Below are 19339 nucleotides of genomic sequence, written 5' to 3' on the forward strand. Positions count from 1 at the left end.
CCATTAATTCCTATTTCTGCTTTTGACCTATTTTATTTTGTAAACATATGTCCACACAGCATAGTCACACAGGGTTCATCTGATGAAAAGTCACTGGACTCAAAATGTTAACTCTGTTTTTCTATCTACAGATGCTGTGAGACCTGCAGAGTTTCTTCAGCACCTTCTGTTTTTGGGTTTCCTCTCCCACATCTGGTTACTATGTGAGAGAGGATAAGATCTCCTTTATTAAGCTCTATGTTCTCTATATAATGGGAGAGGGGAGACTGTTGGATGAAATCCTGTCTCCTAAGCTGTCAGCAGAATGGGGAAAGGGAACCTCTGTATTATGCTGTTGACTTGGAGTGATAGTCCTATTCATCATCATGGAATCATAGAATCCCTCCAGTGTGGAAGGAGGCCATTCCTTGATTCATGTGGTAAATGTTCCTTCGGGCTGTACTCTATTTGCTTGTGTATTTGCTAATCTGTCTTTTCTTGCTTTCCCAGCTGATGACTGAGATTCTGTTTGGAATGCGTGTAATAAAGTTCTACACCTGGGAGAAACATTTCACTGAAAAGGTGGCTGAGGTTAGAGAGAAGGAGCTCAGCCGTCTAAAAGTCATCAAGTACCTGGATGCAGTTTGTGTTTACATGTGGGCTGCACTTCCTGTTGTGATCTCCATCCTTACCTTTGTCACCTATGCTTTGTTGGGACACCAGCTCACTGCTGCCACGGTCAGTGGTTTACCATGGGACAAAATGTCTCTGTTCTCTGATTTTATTTGACTGTTTTTCCCAGTGCTTTGCTCTTACTTCAGTGCTCTATTTAGGGAGTTGGATAGACTAGTGCAGGAAACCCATTGTGCATTTGGCTGGCCTTCAGAGTATGAGAAAGTTAGGAATGTAGATGCTGGAGATGAGAGTCGAAAAGTGTGGGGCTGGAAAAGCACAGCACATCAGGCAGCATGCAAGAAGCAGGAGAATCAATGTTTTGGGCATAAGCCCTTCATCAGGAATGTGATTCTTGATGAAGAGCTTATGTCCAAAACAGCGACTCTCCTGCTCCTTGGATGCTGCATAACCTGCTGTTCTTTTCCAGCTCCACACTTTTAGGCTTTGGCCTCCACAGTATGAATAAGATATATCATTGTAGCCTTTTGTAGAAATATGTCCTCTTGATTTACAAGGGCAATTGTTGATAAAGTGGTTTGGAAACAAGTAACGTTTAACCTCCTGACTGGACAGTATAACATCATGGGAGATAAATGTAGAGCAACTGATTGATGACAAAACACTGTTAGATCCCATTGGCTGATATGTGACTCCATTTACAAAGTAATTTGATTAACTTCCTGACTCCCTGAAATAGCTGAGCAAACTTCTTGGTTATATTTAACAAGGTGGCTCACTACAACCTTCTTTGGGGTAACTTAGTGATGGACAGTGAAGGCTCATGTCATGAAAAGAATACGAGGTACTAGATGGTAGGATGTAACATTAGAAAGGTGAAACAAGGTGCGTAAGTTTATAAGAATTCATAGCATGAGGAGGCTGTTTGACCTGTCGAGCCTCTTTTGCCACTCAGTAAAATCATGATTGAAGTGATTTCCACCTGTCCTATAAAACTTGACTCCCTTGTTGACTTAGCCTGGAATACAGTCAAAAACCCAACCTGCGCCACCCTCAGTGGAAGCAAATTCCAAACACTAATGGCAGTATGAGAGAAAAAAATTCTCCTCACTTCTTCCTTGATTAGGAGACCACTTATTTTTAAACTCTCATTCCTAACTGTCGAACCCCCCATTTTGACAACATGAACCCTGCAAGACTCCTCAGAATCTGTTCGGTTTCAATAGGGTCGCCTTTCATTTTTCTAAATGCCTACAAATATCGGCCTAACCTATTCAAACTGTTTAGACATCCCCATCATCCAAAGAATTATGAACCTTTTCTCTGAAAGGCTTTCAATGCAAGTGTATCCCTCCTTAACTAAGGATACCAGATCTATGGTTTGTGTTCTATGTTCTGTGAGGTACTCCAGCTGTAGTTTCACTGGCTTTATGGAGTAGTAGCAAGAGTTGCTGTTTTATTTCCTTTCCCTTCCTAATTATATTGTCATGACCTAGAAAGAGGATGTGAGCTGGTTTCCTTTGTTTGGTGCCCTTGCTCACTCCCAACAATGTTTGGAGATCTTTTTAGTGTGAGGCGATAACTTTCTCCAAATCAAGTGTAGTTAGCTATTTTTAATTGTACAATAAGGAGCCAATTGTAATGTTCTCTTGAATTAATTATAAAGGAAGCTTATTACCTGCTAAGCTTGAGAAAACATAAAGATGCAATATCAAGCATGTGACCTTCATGGTTGCTCACACACATGTACACAGATTTAGAGTCATAGAGCTATATGTGGAAACAGACACATCGGTCCAACCCGAACATGCCAACCAGATATCCTAAATTAGTCTAGTCCCATTTGCCAGCATTTGGCCCATATCCCTCTAAACCCTTCCTATTCATATCGCTGTCCAGATGCTTTTTAAATGTTGTAATTGTACCGCCTTCCTCTGGCAACTCATTCCAGACACACACCACCTTCTGCGTGAAAAAGTTACCCCCTCAGATCCTTTTTAAATCTTTCCTCTCTCACCTTAAATCTGTGTCGTCTAGTTTTGGACTCCTTCAAAGAGATTCCTTTGGATATGTGTGAGGAGCAAGACTTAGCTGAGACCGTACTTGGTTAGTTGTGTTTCATGGAATATTAGCAGTAGCATATATTGCAGTTATCTTTGAAATCAGGTCAATGAAAGTCAAGACGTTTGACACTATGCAGGACAAAGCAGCCAAAACACACCACTATACTCATAAACTTACACTCCCTGTACACGAATGCTTAGGAGGAGCAGTGTGTACCATCTGTAATATGTACTGCAGAAATTCACCAAGACTCCTTTGATAGCACCTTCCAAACCCACAACCACTTCCATCTGGAAAGACAAGGACAGCAGATAGATGTCTAACTTCCCCTCAGAGCTGCTCACCATCCTGAGGGAAATATATCACTCTTCCTTCATAGTTGCTGCACCCACTTGTGGATGTCAGCCTTATGGGTTTAGTATGGACTTCCTTTCTCTATCTCTCCTGGATAGTTTGTGCTTTAGTGTGCTTGGAGCAGTAATATGGAATTCAATGACTTCCACTCCAAGCATCAGATTTTAATGGAATTTGATCAATTTTCTTTAAAGCGTTTAATTTAGAGTTCAATATTGATTCTCCTTTAAAAATAAAAAGTGGGAACTGCAATCTCAGAGTCCATGAAATAATTATCTTTACAGAATAGGCAAAAACCAGAAAATGAGTGGAATTTTGAAATCAACAGCGTGGTTTCAACGCAAAAGACAACATTCTGCTTTTACATTTCAGTCTCCCAACACCAGCAAGAATTTACTGCTTTCTCAATGTCAACAGTCACATGACACCAGGTTATAGTCCTTCAGGTTTATTTGAAATCACACAAGTGCTTCGTTAAGTGCAGTGTGCAGCTCAGGAGAGAAAGACTGTCAGGCTGAACAACTCTCACTTTTTCGATCAGTTGCTCATTGTCTTAGTCCTGCTTTTCCATTGTCCATTTGCAGGTGTTCACAGTCCTGGCTTTGGTGGGAATGTTGATCCAGCCCTTAAATAACTTCCCTTGGGTGTTGAATGGGATACTACAAGCAAAGGTTTCTTTGGACCGCATCCAACGCTTTCTCCAGCTTTCTGACCAGGATCTCAGCACCTACTATATGACACGTAAGTTGATAAGATCCATTTTTGAACACAAAAGATCAGAACGTAATTGCAGGTGAGATAGACATCCTAATTTGATGTACAGAATGCCTACATTTCCGTTTCATCCAGTTGAGTATAAATTATTTCTGTTTAATTTGTTGAGATAATGTGGTTTTGCAGGCGGGACCGGTATTTATTGTCCATGCATTGTTGGTTTCAAGTCCTTGGCCTTCCTAGCTCTATTTAGAAGGCCATTTCTTGATGATCACTCTGGGAGGACATTTTGATATTCGTCTTAAATTTGCCTTACTGGCTGCAAAAGACTATTGAAGAGGCAATGGCATAGGAATAGAGTCGTTGAATTAAAAATCCAGGGTTCTGGTCTAATGGGGACATAGATTTAAATCCCACCAAGGCAGATGGGCAAATTCAAATTTGTTAAATAAATCAGAAATTGACAGCTAGTTTCAGTAATGGGCACTGTGAAACTTTGATTTTTGTAAAAGCCTGTCAGGAAATGAGATCTGCTTTCCTTACCTGATCTCACTGTAGTAGGAGCACCAGGGTAGGGCACTGGAAATCATGCTCCAGTATTCCTGGAGTTGTCACAAATGTGAAAAGATTTGATTAAACTATCCAAAGCCCTCAGTTAACATTATTGACAAACCCAAGTTAAAAGAAAACAGTCATCAGGTTTCTGCACTTGACAAGAAAGCAGCCATTTATTGCAAACAGTTTGTTTTTGACTAATGATAGAAATGAAACATGAGTTGCTAATTTCTAAGTCTCTGTAACTTAAACTCTAGAGTTTTTTGAAAAAATAATCCCAAATGTATAAAGCCAGAGACACAAAGAAACAAGACCAGACACCGATATTACAGGTGGGGATAGAACAAACAGCGAAGTCAGTGAAACACAGTTCTAAAACCTGTCTAGATTACAGGTGTTGATGAGGTATTTCCCTATAGTTTGGTTTAGCTTTTTGGGGAGGATATGAGGTTGTCAACACAATGATTCTCAACATTCCATTCACTGGATGTAGGTTTGCTTGCTGAACTGGAATGTTCATTTCAGACATTTCATCATCATACTAGGTAACATCATCAGTGAGCCTCTGGTGAAACACTGGTGTTAGTGACCCACTTTCTATTTATGTGTTTAAGTTTTCTTGTGTTGGTGATGTCATTTCCTGTGGTGATGACCACAGGAAATGACATCACCATAGGCAATCATGTCACCACAGGAAATGATGACACCAATTTGAGGGAACCTAAACACATAAATAGAAAGCAGGTCACTATCATCAGTGCTTCACTGGAGGTTCACTAATGATGTTACCGAGTACGGTAACAAAATGTCTGAAAACTAACCTTCTAGCACAGCAAGCAAACTTATATCCAGAAGCACAACCTGAGTCACGAATCTTCTCAAAACTCGCCTTCCATTTGCTGCTTACGGATTCAGTGTCTCTGAATATGATTTTACCCTTTTCCCTTTGATGACGAAAATTTGGAGAGAGAGAGAGAGAGGAAGGATAGCTAGCAGCTGACTTTTACCATCTTCATTTACAGAAGAAAGAGAAGAGAGAAAGATGTTCTCTACTTCCCAAATTGGATTTTTCTGCTGTATTATCCAAACACAAAGCTGTAGCCACTGAAGAAATTGTCACAATGCTGCATGCTGCTGAATATACAAGATTGGTTTTACAATTCGGACCAATCATAAGTCTGTCACAGGGCAAAAATACACCCACAGAAGTGAGTGATAAAGCATCCTCCCCCACAGCTTGAATAAGACAACCTCATAGATGTAGCACACATTGAGCTCTAGTAAAACATTTTTTTTAAAAGCAGCAAAATCTTTATTGGTTTAAAGCAGGACCATGTCCCATTTCTAAGTCCAAAGCCTAAAACATAAAAGTGGATGTTGTATTCATGTGATGCTGGGTTCCGAGAAATATGGTTAACCCCCAAATGACCCCTGAAATGACCTTGTTGCTGTGTCAGACTGCTTTGAAACCAAGAAGGAATGATAACACTGTGGTTACTTACACCTCATACGTTGCTTAAGAAGGTGGCTCACCCCCACCTTTTCAAGGATAATGTTATGACACTGGGGAAAGCTCTCCTGCTTAATTTAAAAGCAGCAACACAGAAAAGATTTATCCCGTGCAGAAATCTGTAAAAATCCGTGTGGTCAAGAACTATGTAAAGTACAAATTAACAACTTTATTTCTGCAAGTATAACAGAGAGTAATTAACTAACCACTATTTACAATTTTTTTCTCAAACCTATCTTTTACCTTCCCTTCTATAATACTAGTCTGATAAAACTCCCAATTAAAATTTACAAAACAACACTTCTTATCTCAAAACCAGGCAGCTTGAGGTTCTTGTCTTCGAATCGCCCTGTGTCATCTTCTCTCCTTGTTAGGAATTTCTGTGAAGATCTGGACTCGGCTGGGGGGAGGGGTGGGGAGTGGTGGTGGGGTGGCCTCTGTTCTGCAATCAGTCACTAAACCCGAGCAATTCTGTAACTTTTCACACTTCATTTTATGGCCGGGTCCAGGTTGTCCATTAACACAGAGGTTAAACACTTCCCTATCCCTAGGAGAAACTGCACACATAGCTGAAGACAGACATTTTCATATCTTTTTTGAAAAGAGGTACAGCCATCATCACAGAGCAAATTCAAACAATTACCAATCAAACTTAATAAAATGGCTCTACTGACAGCAATTTCTTGGAAACCAACCTTACTTTCCACATCCAAGCACCCCTAGCTTGCGAAACTATTCTTTGCACCTGCACTTGCAAGGTCAGTTAGGATGGCTAGAAATGACTTCTCTAGTCTAGTTATTTTTATGCTGTAAAGGAAGCATTCTATTTCAGGAATGTACCTTTAGCAGAGTAAAAAGCCATTTTATGTAGCTTTAAGCAGAATTGTCAATTTGCAGCCTAAAAGCCATTTTGTCATGTTCCTTGCATTAAGAAGCCATTTTATTGCTGCCTATGTTAGTAAGAGCATGTATTAAATGGTTGTTTCTGACAATAGGAGAAAGTGAGGACTGCAGATGCTGGAGATCAGAACTGAAAATGTGTTGCTGGAAAAGCGCAGCAGGTCAGGCAGCATCCAAGGAGCAGGAGAATCGACGTTTCGGGCATGAGCCCTTCTTCAGGAATCATTCCTGAAGAAGGGCTCATGCCCGAAACGTTGATTCTCCTGCTTCTTGGGTGCTGCCTGACCTGCTGTGCTTTTCCAGCAACACATTTTCAGCTCTGTTTCTGACAATAGCCTGTATTCAGATTTTAGATCCTCGTCTGCGTCACAAGTTACTAATCGAAAAGGTACTTTTAAGAGAGATGTTTTTTCAAGCCGTCTGGTACATGCTAGGACTTAGCAGTTCTTCACTCAACTGTTCAATTCCCCCTTACCCACCCACCCCCCCTCCCCGGTTTTATAACACAGAGCATTGGATTATGTCATTGGCTTTGAAGATTGTCAATATACTCACTTCAAACTGGATTGGAGTTGGATATTTTTATCGGGGTATAATTTAAACTGATTGGCCAAATTCAAATTTGTTTTTGTCTCCAGGCAACAAACTAATCGAGTTGTTCAACCCAGTGTTACATTGTTACCTTATTTTGAACACTTGGTGCTGTATCTGGTAGTTCTACTGCTGCTTTTAACTCTCTTAAAGGTACACCCACATCTTCATAACGATAATTAAGGATAGGTAACAAATACTGACCTCTCCAGTGATGGCCACATCTCTGAAAGGATTTAATAAAAAACAATAAAATGTCTGCCAGTCATGAAAATTGCTGCATAATTCTAGTTTTGTGTTTTTATTATCAGGTTTTTAACCCTTTATCAGTTTAAAATATGTTCTAAACCTGTACTCTTTGATCTGACTTCAATTTAAGTCTGAAATAATTATGTTTTAACATTTTTGTAGACCTGTAAGGTGATACACATATGGGGGAAAAGTGAGGGCTCATGCCCGAAACGTCGATTCTCCTGCTCCTTGGATGCTGCCTGACCAGATAGGGGAAGCCCTAAATGAGTTTTTTGCTTTGGTTTTCACGAAGGAAAGGGACCTTGTTGTGAATGAGAACTTTTGAGGAACTGGGATACAGGCTTGATCAGATTGGGATTGAGGAAGTTGATGCGCTGGAAATTTTGGAAAGCATTAAGATTGCTAAGTCCCCCAGGGCCAGATCAGATTTATCCTAGGTTGCTCCTGGAAGCAAAAAACAAGGTTGCTAAGCCACTGGCGAAGATCTTTGCCTCACTCTCCACGGGAGTCGTATCAGACGATTGGAAGGAGGTGAATGTTGTTCTTCTTTTCAAGAAGGGTATTAGGGAAATCCCTGGCAATTACAGAGAAGTCAGTCTTACATCTGTGGCCAGCAAAGTTTTGGAAAGAATTCTGAGGGATAGGATTTATGACTATTTGGCAAAGCATAATGTGATTAAAGGTAATCAGCATGGCTTTGTGAGGGACAGGTCATGCCTCACTAATCCTATTGAATTCTTTGAGGAGGTGTCAAGACAGGTCGATGACAGTTGAGCAGTGGATGTGGTGTATATGGATTTCGGCAAGGCATTTGATAGCGTTCACCGTGGTAGGCTCTTTCATAAAGTCACCAAGTGTGGGATACAGGGAGATTTGGCTATCTGGATTCAGAATTGGCTGGCTAACAGAAGGCAGAGAGTGGTTGTAGATGGAAAGTATTCTGCCTGGAGGTCAGTGGTGAGCGGTGTCTAGCAGAGCTCTGTTCTTGGGCCTCTGCTCTTTGTAGTTTTTATGAGGAGGTTGAGGGGTGGGTTAGTAAATTTTCAGATGGCACAAAGGTTGGAGGTGCTGTCGATAGTATCGAGGGCTATTGCAGGCTGCAGCGCGACATAGACAGGATGCAGAGCTGGGCTGAGAAATGGCAGATGGAGTTCAACCTGGATAAATGTGAAGTGATGCATTTTGGAAGATTGAACTTGAATGCTGAGTATAAGATTAAAGACAGGATTCTTGGCAGTGTGGAGGAACAGAGGGATCTGGGTGTGCAAGTGCATAGATCCCTCAAAGTTGCCACCCAAGTGGATAGGGTTGTTAAGATATGGTGTTTTGGCTTTCATTAACAGTGGTATTAAGATCCGCGAGGTTTTGCTACAACTGTACAAGTCCCTGGTGAGACCACACTTGGAATATTGTGTTCAGTTCTGGTCACCCTACTATAGGAAAGATACAGAGGCTTTGGAGAGGGTGCAAAGAAGGTTTATCAGGATGCTACCTGGACTGGAGGGCTTGCCTTTTGAAGAAAGGTTGAATAAGCTCTGGAGAGAAGGAGGAAGAGAGGAGACCTGATCGAGGTATACAAGATAATGAGAGGAATAGTTAGTCAATAGCCAGAGACTTTTCCCCAGGGCAGGATTGACTGGTACAAGTGATGTTCTTAGGGTGGCAGAGTGGCTCATTGGTTAGCACTGCTGCCTCACAGCATCAAGGTCCCAGGTTTGATTTTAGCCTCTGGCGACTGTCTGTGTGGAGTTTGCACATTCTCTCCATGTCTGCGTGGGTTTCCTCCGGGTGCTCCGGTTTCCTCCCACAGTCCAAAGATGCAGGTAGGATGAATTGATCATGCTAAATTACCCATAGTGTTAGGAACATTAGTCAGAGGGAAATGGGTCTGGGTGGATTACTCTTCGGAGGGTCGGTGTGGACTGGTTGGGCCGAAGGGCCTGTTTCCACACTCTAGGGAATCTAATCATAATCTAATCTATATTCACCTGGACCATATCTGACACCTCCCTCCCCTTCCTGGACGTCTCCATCTCCATCAATGGTGACTGACTTAACACTGACATTTTCTAAAAACCCAGTGACTCCCACAACTACCTGGATTACACCTCCTCCCACACTTCCTCCTGCAAAAATGCTATCCCTTACTCCCAACTCCTCCACCTCTGCCGCATCTGCTCCCAGGAGGACCAGTTCCACCACAGAACAAACCAGATGGCCTCCTTCTTTAAAGACCACAATTTCTCCTCCCATGTGGTTGATGATGCCCTCTAGCGCATCTTATCCACGTCCTGCACCTCTACCCTCGAACCCCATCCCTCCAACCGCAACAAAGACAGAACGCCCCGGTCCTCACCTTCCACCCTACCAACCTCTGCATACATCGCATCATCCTCCGCCATTTCCACCACCTACAAGCGGACCCCACCACCAGGGATATATTTCCTTCCCCACCCTTATCCACCTTCCATGAAGACTATTCCCTTCGCGACTACCTAATCAGGTCCACACCAACCTAACAAACCACCCTCCCTTCCTGGCACCTTCCCCTGCCACTGCAGGAATTGCAAAACCTGCACCCACACCTCCTTCCTCACCTCCATCCAAGGCCCCAAAGGAACCTTCCACATCCATCAAAGCTTCACCTGCACTCCCACACATGTCATTTACTGTATCCATTGCTTCCGATGCGGTCTCCTCGACATTGGGGAGATTTATCTCTCCACCCCTGAGGCTCCCAGCCTCATTCCTGATGAAGGACTTTTGCCTGAAATGTTAATTTTCCTGCTCCTCGGATGTTGCCTGACCTGCTGTGCTTTTCCTGCACCACTCTAATCTTGAGCTGGGTGATCAGCTATGAGCATATTGAATAGCACAGCAGGCCTGAAGGGCTGAATGGCCAATTCCTGCTCCTATTTTCTTCTATTTATTTTCTTTCCAGGTTCAGAAGTCACTCTGCAATGGGAAAGGATCATCTGCTGTGTGCAGTTTTAGCCTTTTTATTTCCCTAAGGTGTTAGTGCATAGGAGGCGGCTCTGCGGAGGTTTATTCGATTAATATCTGGAATGGTGGGCTGTCTTATGAGGAAACATTGGTTAGGATGGGCTTGTTTTCACTGGAGTTTAGAACAGTGATTTGATTGAGGTGTATAAGATCTTGAATGGTTTTAACAAGGTGAATGTGGAAATATGCTCAGAACTTGCTGGCAGCTTTTTAAAATTCACGATAGCGAGCATTTTTCTCTTATGATATTTTCAAACTTGTATACTCTGCCTTATAAGGTAGTGGAAGTTGTCTCCTTGAATATGTCTAAGATGTAAGTAGATAATTTTGTGGTAGGCAAGAGAACTCAAAGTTATTGGGAAGATGGGAGTATGGAATTTACACTTCAAACAAATCAGCCATCATCATATTGACTGACAGAGCATTAAAGATAGCTGCAAATCAAAATGAAAAAGACATACAACATAGCAAAGATTAGTGGTAAGCCAGAAGGTTACGGAAATTTAAAATCCAACAAAAGATGACCAAAGAATAAAGAAAAGGATAAAGTAAAGTTTGAGTGTAACCTGCAAGCACTATCAAAACAGAAACCAAGCACTTATTTCAGTCTTAGAATGGAATCAAGAGGCCAAAGTGAACTGGTCTTTTCGAGGGTGAACTTAAGAACAAGCCTTTCAGACTGTTGAGCCTTCCCCACTGGGCGAATGAAATACATTTATCCCATCCTTTTCACATAACCCTGTCACTGGTAATCGGAAATCTATCAGTCTCTACCTTAAACATTCTCAAAGGCTGAATGTCCACAATCCTTGGTGGTAGAGAATTCCAAAGGTTCACATACCTTTGATTAAAAAATTCTCCTCATCTCAGGCCTAAATGGCATCATCCTCATTTTTAAATTTTGCGTCTGGTTTGAAAATCCCCAACCAGTGGAAACATCTTACCTGTATCTACTTTGTCTATCTCTTTCAGTATTTTATATGTTTCAATGAGATCACCTTTCATTCTTGGAAACTGTAGATAATACAGGCCCCATTTGCCCAGCTCCCCTTCATATGACAGTCCCAGCATCCCAGGAACAAATCTGGTGAAGTTTTGACACCTCTGCAGTGATGGCAGAGTGAAGACTCCTGGCTGCAGTAGGCCCGATATGTGGCCCCTGGAATAGTGGCAGGGTGTCAGCTGCAGTGATGGCAGAGTGAGGACTCCTGGTTGCAGTGGGCCTGTTATGCGGCCTCCTGGAATAGTGGCAGGGTGTCAGCTGCAGTGATGGCAGAGTGAGGACTCCGGGCTGCAGTGGGCCCGATATGTGGCCTCCTGGAATAGTGGGGGTGTCAGCTGCAGTGATGGCAGAGTGCAGACTCCGGGCTGTAGTAGGCCCGATATGTGGCCTCCTGGAGTAGTGGCAGGGTGTCAGCTGCAGTGATGGCAGAGTGTGGATGCCTGGCTGCATGGGCCCGATATGTGGCCTCCCGGAATAGTGGCAGGGTGTCAGCTGCAGTGATGGCAGAGTGCGGACGCTGGCTGCAGTAGGCCCGATATGTGGCCTCCTGGAATAGTGGCAGGGTGTCAGCTGCAGTGATGGCAGTGTGCGGACGCCTGGCTGCAGTGGGCCCGATATGTAAATTCGTACGGTGGCAGCTGGTTGTTGACTGTGGTGGTGTCAATGTCTGGAGTGTGGGCTCCTGGCTCGGTAGGCCTGGAACAGGGACCTTGCAGAAATCCTGATGGCATGTCTGGAATCCTGGCTGATGAAGATGAATTCTATTTAAGTACTTCTCATTCTTTTCTACCTGAAAATGGCACCAGAGTGTGGCGACAGAACACTTTTCACTGTATCTCCCCAGATATATATACAATAAATCATTCATTCAACTTTGTAAGATAACCACCAGTACATTAACTACCTCCATAACCATGTCCTTCCTTCAACACTTGGTGATGAAGACCATCAGATCCTGGCGATTTATCAGCTTTGAATTTCTTCAGTACAGTCTTTTACTGGTGCTAATTTCCTTTAATTCCTCATTCTTCTTTGCCTCTTTGATCTTCAGTTCTGGGAACCTCCTTGTATCTTCCTCAATGAAAACAGATACACTATAATCACTAAGCCTTGCTGCCATTTCTCTATTCCCCATTATAAATTTGCTTGACTGCCGTTTATGGTCTCATATTCATTTAAGCGAAACTTTTTCTTTTTACAGATCTGTAGAAGCTTTTAATGACTATTTTTACATATTTTGCTAGATTGCAATTATATTCTGTTCCATCATTCCCTATCAGTTTTGTGGTCCTGATAATTTTGTTGTTTTCTCGAAACCTGCCAATTCTCAGAATTAATTATATTTTGGCAACTCCTTTTTTTCTAATCTTATGCAATCCTGAACTTCCTTTATTGGTCACAGGTGACTGAGCTCTGTTTTTTTTTCTTTTTTACTGATCCAGCTCCCTCAGAACCAGCTCTCAGGATGAACAGAACCCCTGACACTCCTGTTTTTTTTACAGGTGCACAGTATTTGACATTGGTCCTGAGACCCAGCTCTCAGAGTGAACAGAATGTCTGATACTTCTGTTTTTTTTTAACAAAACCTCTGACATGCCTGTTTATTTTTTTTTATTTTCTTTTTCTCTCTTTTTTTAAACCCCCACACTAGCGCCTAACTGCGGTAGTGCTTATTTTTTCCCCAGCACCCATGTTGTGTGTGCAGGTGTGGACTGAGCTCTGTTGAGTTTTCACATTTTGAAGAAATGTGTACTTGCAGTTAGTCATGTGACAGTCCTTTAAGGACTATTCATTACCTTTGTACAGAGAGAGTAAATTGGGATGAAAGGGGCGTTTTCTAGTTGATAACCTGTAACTGATGGAGTGTGATGGGGAGATGCTGGAGCCACAATATATGTTCACAATATATGTTCATGACTTAGATTAGGGAAGTGAGTTACTGTTGTCAACTTTGCAGCTGACACAAAAATAGATAGGAACGCAAGTGATAAGGATGCCACAGAAATCTAGAGCAGGATATAGACAGGTTAATTGAATGGGCAAGAACTTTGGTAAATTTCTGTTGTGATTCTTGTAGGTAGTACATGCTGCTGCTTCCGGGTGATGGTGGTGGAGGGAGTGGATGTGGTGCCAATCAAGTCGGCTGCTTTGAACAGTTGGATTTTAGTGCTAGCGTTTTGGATTATGATAGTGAAGAAGGCACTTGGTATGCTTGCCTTTACTGGACAGAACATTGAGTATAGGAATTGGGAGGTCATGTTGTGGCTGTACAGGACATTGGTTGGGCCACTTTTGGAATACTATGTGTAATTCTGGTCTCCATCCTATGCAAAGGGTGTTGTGAAACTTGAAAGGGTTCAGAAGAGATTTACAAGGATGTTGCCAGGGTTGGAGGTTTGAGCTATAGGGAGAGGCTGAACAGGCTGGGACTGTTTTCCCTGGAGTGGCAGAGGCTGAGGGGTGACCTTATGGAGGTTTAAAAAATTATGAGGGGCATGGATAGGATAAATATACAAGGTCTTTTCCCTGGGGTGGGGGACTCCAGAACTACAGGGCATAGGTTTAGGGTGAGAGGGGAAAGATTTAAAACAGACCTAAGGGGCAACGTTTTCACGCAGAGGGTGGTGTGTGTATGGAATGAGCTGCCAGAGGAAGTGGCGGAAGCTGGTGCAACTACAACATTTAAAAGGCATCTAGATAGGTATATCAATTGGGAGGGTTTCAAGGGATAGGGGGCAAATACTGGCAAATGGGACAAGATTAATTTAGGGTATCTGGTTGGCATGGACAAGTTGGACTGTAGGGTCTCTTTCCATGCTGCACACCTTTATGACTGTATGACTGCTAAATCTCTCTGTGCTGTAGCTTTCTGCAGCATTTCACCATTTAAGTAACATTTACTCTACACAAATACCAGGAAATGACCATTTCTAATAAGATACAATCTAACCACTGCCCCTTGACATTCAATGTCAAGTTACCATCACTGAATTCCCCCTTATCAACATCCTGGGGTTACCATTGACCAGAAACTGAATTGGATAAGCCCTAGAAATACAGTGGTTACAAAAGCATGTCAGAAGCTCGGAATACTGCGATCAATAACTCACCTCCTGACTCCCCAAAACTTGTCCAACATCTGGAAGGCATGGGTCAGGAATGTGATGGAATCCTCCCCACTTACCTGGATGGGTGCAGCTCCAACAACACTCAGGTAGCTCGACACCATCCAGGACAAAGCAGCCCACTTGATTAGCACCACACCTACACGCATCCACTCCCTCCACCACCGATGCTCAGTCACAGCATATGTACTATTTACAAGATGCGCTGCAGAAATTCACCAGACATACGTTTTTTAAAATTCATTCACGGGATGAGGGTGTCGCTAGCTAGGCCAGCATTTATAGCCCATTCCAGAGGGTAGTTAAGAGTCATCTACGTTGTTGTGGGTCTGGAAACACATGCAGGCCAGACCAGGTTTCCTCCCCTAAAAGACATTTGTGAACGAGATGGGCTTTTCTGACAATCGACAATGGATTCATCGTCATCGTTAGACTCGTAATTCCACACTCTTATTGGATTCACATTCCATCATCTGCCATGGCAGGATTTGAATCGGACCAGTGAGCATTACCTGGGTCTCTGGATGAACAGTTCAGCGGTAATATCACTAGGTCATTGAAACAGTGCCTTCTCAACTCATGACCACTTCCCTCAAGAAGAACAAGGGCAGCACATACATGGGAACACCACCCCCTGCAAGTTCCTCTCCATTCCACTCCCCATCCTGACTTGGAAATATATCACCATTGCTTCACTGTCACTGGGTCAAAAGCTGGAATTCCCTCCCTCGGATCATTGTGGGTCTGTTACAGCATGTGGACTGCAGCATGTGGACTGCAGCAGTGTAAGAAGACAGCTCGCCACCGTCTTCTCAAGCTGCAACTGGGGATGGGCAATAAAATGCTGGTCAGCCAGCATTGTCCACCACCCTGAGGTGGGGAAAAAACCTGGGCTGACAAAGTAGATCTGTCACAGTCAGTATCTTCTCTCCATTGCAAACTCTTGTATGATAAACACTTTGTGGCAGATTGTAACCACTGGTACCTCAGAAGGATCTGTTTTAGTGCCTCAATTATTCGTATTATTTATTAATGACTTGGATAGTAGCATATCAAGTCATATCCTCAAATTTGCTCATGAGATAACGTTAGACAGTGCTGTAGACAGTGTAGATGTAAGCATTAAATTATAAAAGGATATTGATAGACTCATTGAATGAGCAAACCTGTGGCAGATGGAGTTCAGTGGGTTTATCTATTTTAGACCATGAAAGGACAGATCAGGGTACATTCCAGATGTTTGCAAGAGACTTGGAGGTTCAGGTGGATAGATTTTTAAAATGTCTCGAACACCTGCAGAAAATAATTGAGAAAGCTCGTCCTTATACCTCAAGAACTGGAGAGCAAGAATGCAGAGGTTGGGCTGCAGTTATGCAAAACCCTGGTTCAGCCCCAGTTGGAATACTGAGAGCAGGTCTGGGCAACACACCTCCGGAAGGATATATAATAACCTTGAAGGTTTACTAGAAAGATAGCTTAACCCCTGAAGTCCAGGTGGAAGGAAATATTGTAAAAGTCAGGCAAGACCATTCCAAGAGATGTTTGAAAGCATTTCTATACGCCCAGGGTGACAGAAATTTTGAACTCTTCCACAAATGGCTGTGGTTGCAGGACCAGTTATTCATTTTAAATCTGAACAGATAAATTTTGTTTAGGGATATGGGCCAAAGGCAGGTGTATGGACTTAGGCCACAGATCAGCCATGAGATCATTGATACAGGCTGGAAGGGCTGAATGGCCTACTCCTGCTCCTGTGTTCCTAATCAGAGAGCAGTGAGGTATGGGCAAAGAGAATGAATTATCCTCTCTATTTGTCTTACTTTTGATGGGAGTTACGTCGTTCAGGTGCCCTTTTAAAGACATGATTTTGTACCCGAATGGTTGGTAAGGAGTTTGAAATTAGCTGTTTCACTGAGAAAGGATTGAAGGTTTCAGTCATGCAGCAAATCTCTCACTCAGTGTCACTTTGTGTTTAGGTGAACCAGAGGATCCGGACTCCGCAGTGGAGCTACATGATGCTTCCTTCTCCTGGATTCCTCAAGAAGCATCAGGGGACTCAGGAACCAGACTTGAAGGCAGTTTGGAGCTCCTTAACCTGAATCTAATGGTGAAACAGGTAAGCTTGCTGCTAGCATTTGTGGTGAAATTCTGATTAATCCACTCCCGACTCAAACTGGAGCAGATACTTGCCAAGCCTGTCACCTTTCTTCATAAGGCTACCCACTCCTTCCGGGTATTAGAATGGCAAACCGTTTCTGAACTGCTTACAACATATTTGCATTCTTCCCTAAATAATATCCACGAATACTTTTTTAAACTCAGTATTTATTGCGCATCACTCATTGCCCAGAGGGCAGTGAAGAGTCAGCCACATTACCGTGGGTCTGGAGTCACATGGAGGCCACTCTAGGTAAGAATGACAGTTTCCTTCCCTAAAGGACATGAGCAAACCATCTGGGTTTTTTGAGAATTGACAATGATTTTATCGTCTTCATTAACTCTAGATTTTTATTGAGTTCAAGCTTCACCATCTGTCCTGGTGAAATTCGACTTTTCACCTTTTTTCATTTTTCATGCCAAATTAGAGAATTTCACCTTTTTTCACAGTGTCCTTCATTTACTTTGCCCACTCGCTTAGTGTATTTACAGCTTTTTGTAGCCTCCTCATGTTCTCTTCACAACTTAACTTATGACCTATTGTTGCATCATCAGCAAATTTGGCAACAATATTTTCTTCCAATAGGTTGAAAGCCACGTGTGTGCACCCCTGAATGGAGGGAGACACAAAGCAGGAAACTGTAGGCTAATTTACTGAACACTTTTCAATGGGGCTTCTTTCCCTCGAGCGTCAGAAGCTGAAGGGGGACTTTATGGAGATTGATAAAATTGTGAGGTGCATGGATACATTGAATAGTCAAGGTCTTTTTCCCAGGATGGGGGAGTCCAGAAGTAGAAGACATATGTTTAAGGTGAGAGAGAAAAGATTTTGAAAGGACCTGACGGGCAACTTTTTCCACACAGTGGATGAAATGTGTGTCGAACGAATTGCCAGAGAAGGTGAGGGAGGCTTGTAAGATTACAACATTTAAAAGACATCTGCATGGAAAAGGTTTAGAGGAATATGGGCCAAATGCTGGCAAATGGGACAAGATTAATTTAGGATATTTGGTCAACACTATCAAATTGGACTGAAGGGTCTGTTTCCATGCTGTACATCTCTGTGACTCTATGACCTTTTTTTTGGGAAAATGCTAAAGTTCATTGTTGAAGAAGAAACAGCTTAATAGAACCAAACTGTGTCAACATGGTTTAATGAGAAGGAAACTTGCTAGAGTTCTTTGTGACTAACAGAGCCTTATCTAGCCTCACAGTACAACTCTGCTCTTGCATTCTCCTCCTCTTCAAATGAATGTTAAGATTGTAATTGCCTTCCTCACTGCCAACTGAACCAAAATGTTAATCTCTAGAGAATTCAGAACTAGGAATCCCAAGACTCTTTATGCTTTAGTTTTCCAAAGCCTTTCCCAGTTTTGAAAACAGTTGACATCTCTATTATTTCTGCAAAAGTGGCTGATAACAAGTTTAACAACTTTGGAGCGTGACCTCTCTGGATAGGGTATATAGACAATGTCTTTTCCCTGGGGTGGGTGAGTCCAGAACTAAAGGGCATAGGTTTAGGGTGAGAGGGGAAAGATTGAAAAGGGACCTAAGGGGCTTTTACATGCAGAGGATGGTGCGGATATGGAATCAGGTGCCAGAGAAAGTGGTGGAGGCTGGTACAATGACAACATTTAAAAGACATCTGGATGGGTATATGAATAGGAAGGGTTTAGAGAGATATATGCCAACTGCTGGCAAATGGGACTAGATTAGGTTAGGATATCTGGTCAGCATGGACGAGTTGGACCGAAGCATTTTCCGTGCTGTACATCTCTATGACTCTGTCCTCCATTTCAATTGCAACTTTGCTCATTTGCATCCCATCTCCATTCTTGTCCCTTTGTTCTCAGCAGAATGGGCCCATTTTCCCCTTTCAGAGTCATAGAGATGTACAGCAGCCCGAAACAGACCCTTAGGTCCAACTCATCCATGCCGACCAGATATCCTGACCTAATCTAGTCCCATTTGTCAGCACTTGGCCATATCCCTCTAAACCCTTCCTATTCATGAACCCATCCAGATGCCTTTTAAATTTTGTCATCGTATCAGCCTGCACGACTTCCTCAAGCAGCTCATTCTGTACAAGCACTGCCTTCTGCCTGTAAACGTTGCCCCTTAGGTTCCTTTTAACCTCTGTCAGGTCTCCCCTCAGCATCCGATGCTCCACAGGAAAAAGCCCCAGCCGATTCAGCCTCTCCCTATAGCTCAAGCCCTCCAACCCAGGCAACATCCTTGTAAATCTTTGGTGTAGTGGACAGTGAAGAGGGTTACCTCAGATTACAACAGGATCTGGACCAGATGGGCCAATGGGCTGAGAAGTGGCAGATGGAGTTTAATTCAGATAAATGCGAGGTGCTGCATTTTGAGAAAACAAATCTTAGCAGGACTTATACACTTAATGGTAAGGTCCTAGGGAGTGTTGCTGAACAAAGAGACCTTGGAGTGCAGGTTCATAGCTCCTTGAAAGAGGAGTCGCGGGTAGATAGGATAGTGAAG

General features: G+C 42.8%; 1 protein-coding gene across 1 annotated transcript in view; it reads left to right on the plus strand.

Moving 5' to 3' along the window:
• Nucleotides 1-19339, plus strand: part of abcc10 (ATP-binding cassette, sub-family C (CFTR/MRP), member 10) — a 133504-nt gene that overhangs the window by 18442 nt on the left and 95723 nt on the right. Inside the window, exons 4-6 of the mRNA XM_043675575.1 lie at nucleotides 490-717; nucleotides 3615-3771; nucleotides 16660-16799. Of these exons, the coding sequence (XP_043531510.1) occupies nucleotides 490-717; nucleotides 3615-3771; nucleotides 16660-16799 (525 nt within the window). The remainder of the gene's footprint in view (nucleotides 1-489; nucleotides 718-3614; nucleotides 3772-16659; nucleotides 16800-19339) is intronic.

The sequence above is a fragment of the Chiloscyllium plagiosum genome, chromosome 3 (assembly GCF_004010195.1).
Source record: "Chiloscyllium plagiosum isolate BGI_BamShark_2017 chromosome 3, ASM401019v2, whole genome shotgun sequence".
In the NCBI taxonomy this organism is placed as follows: domain Eukaryota; kingdom Metazoa; phylum Chordata; class Chondrichthyes; order Orectolobiformes; family Hemiscylliidae; genus Chiloscyllium; species Chiloscyllium plagiosum.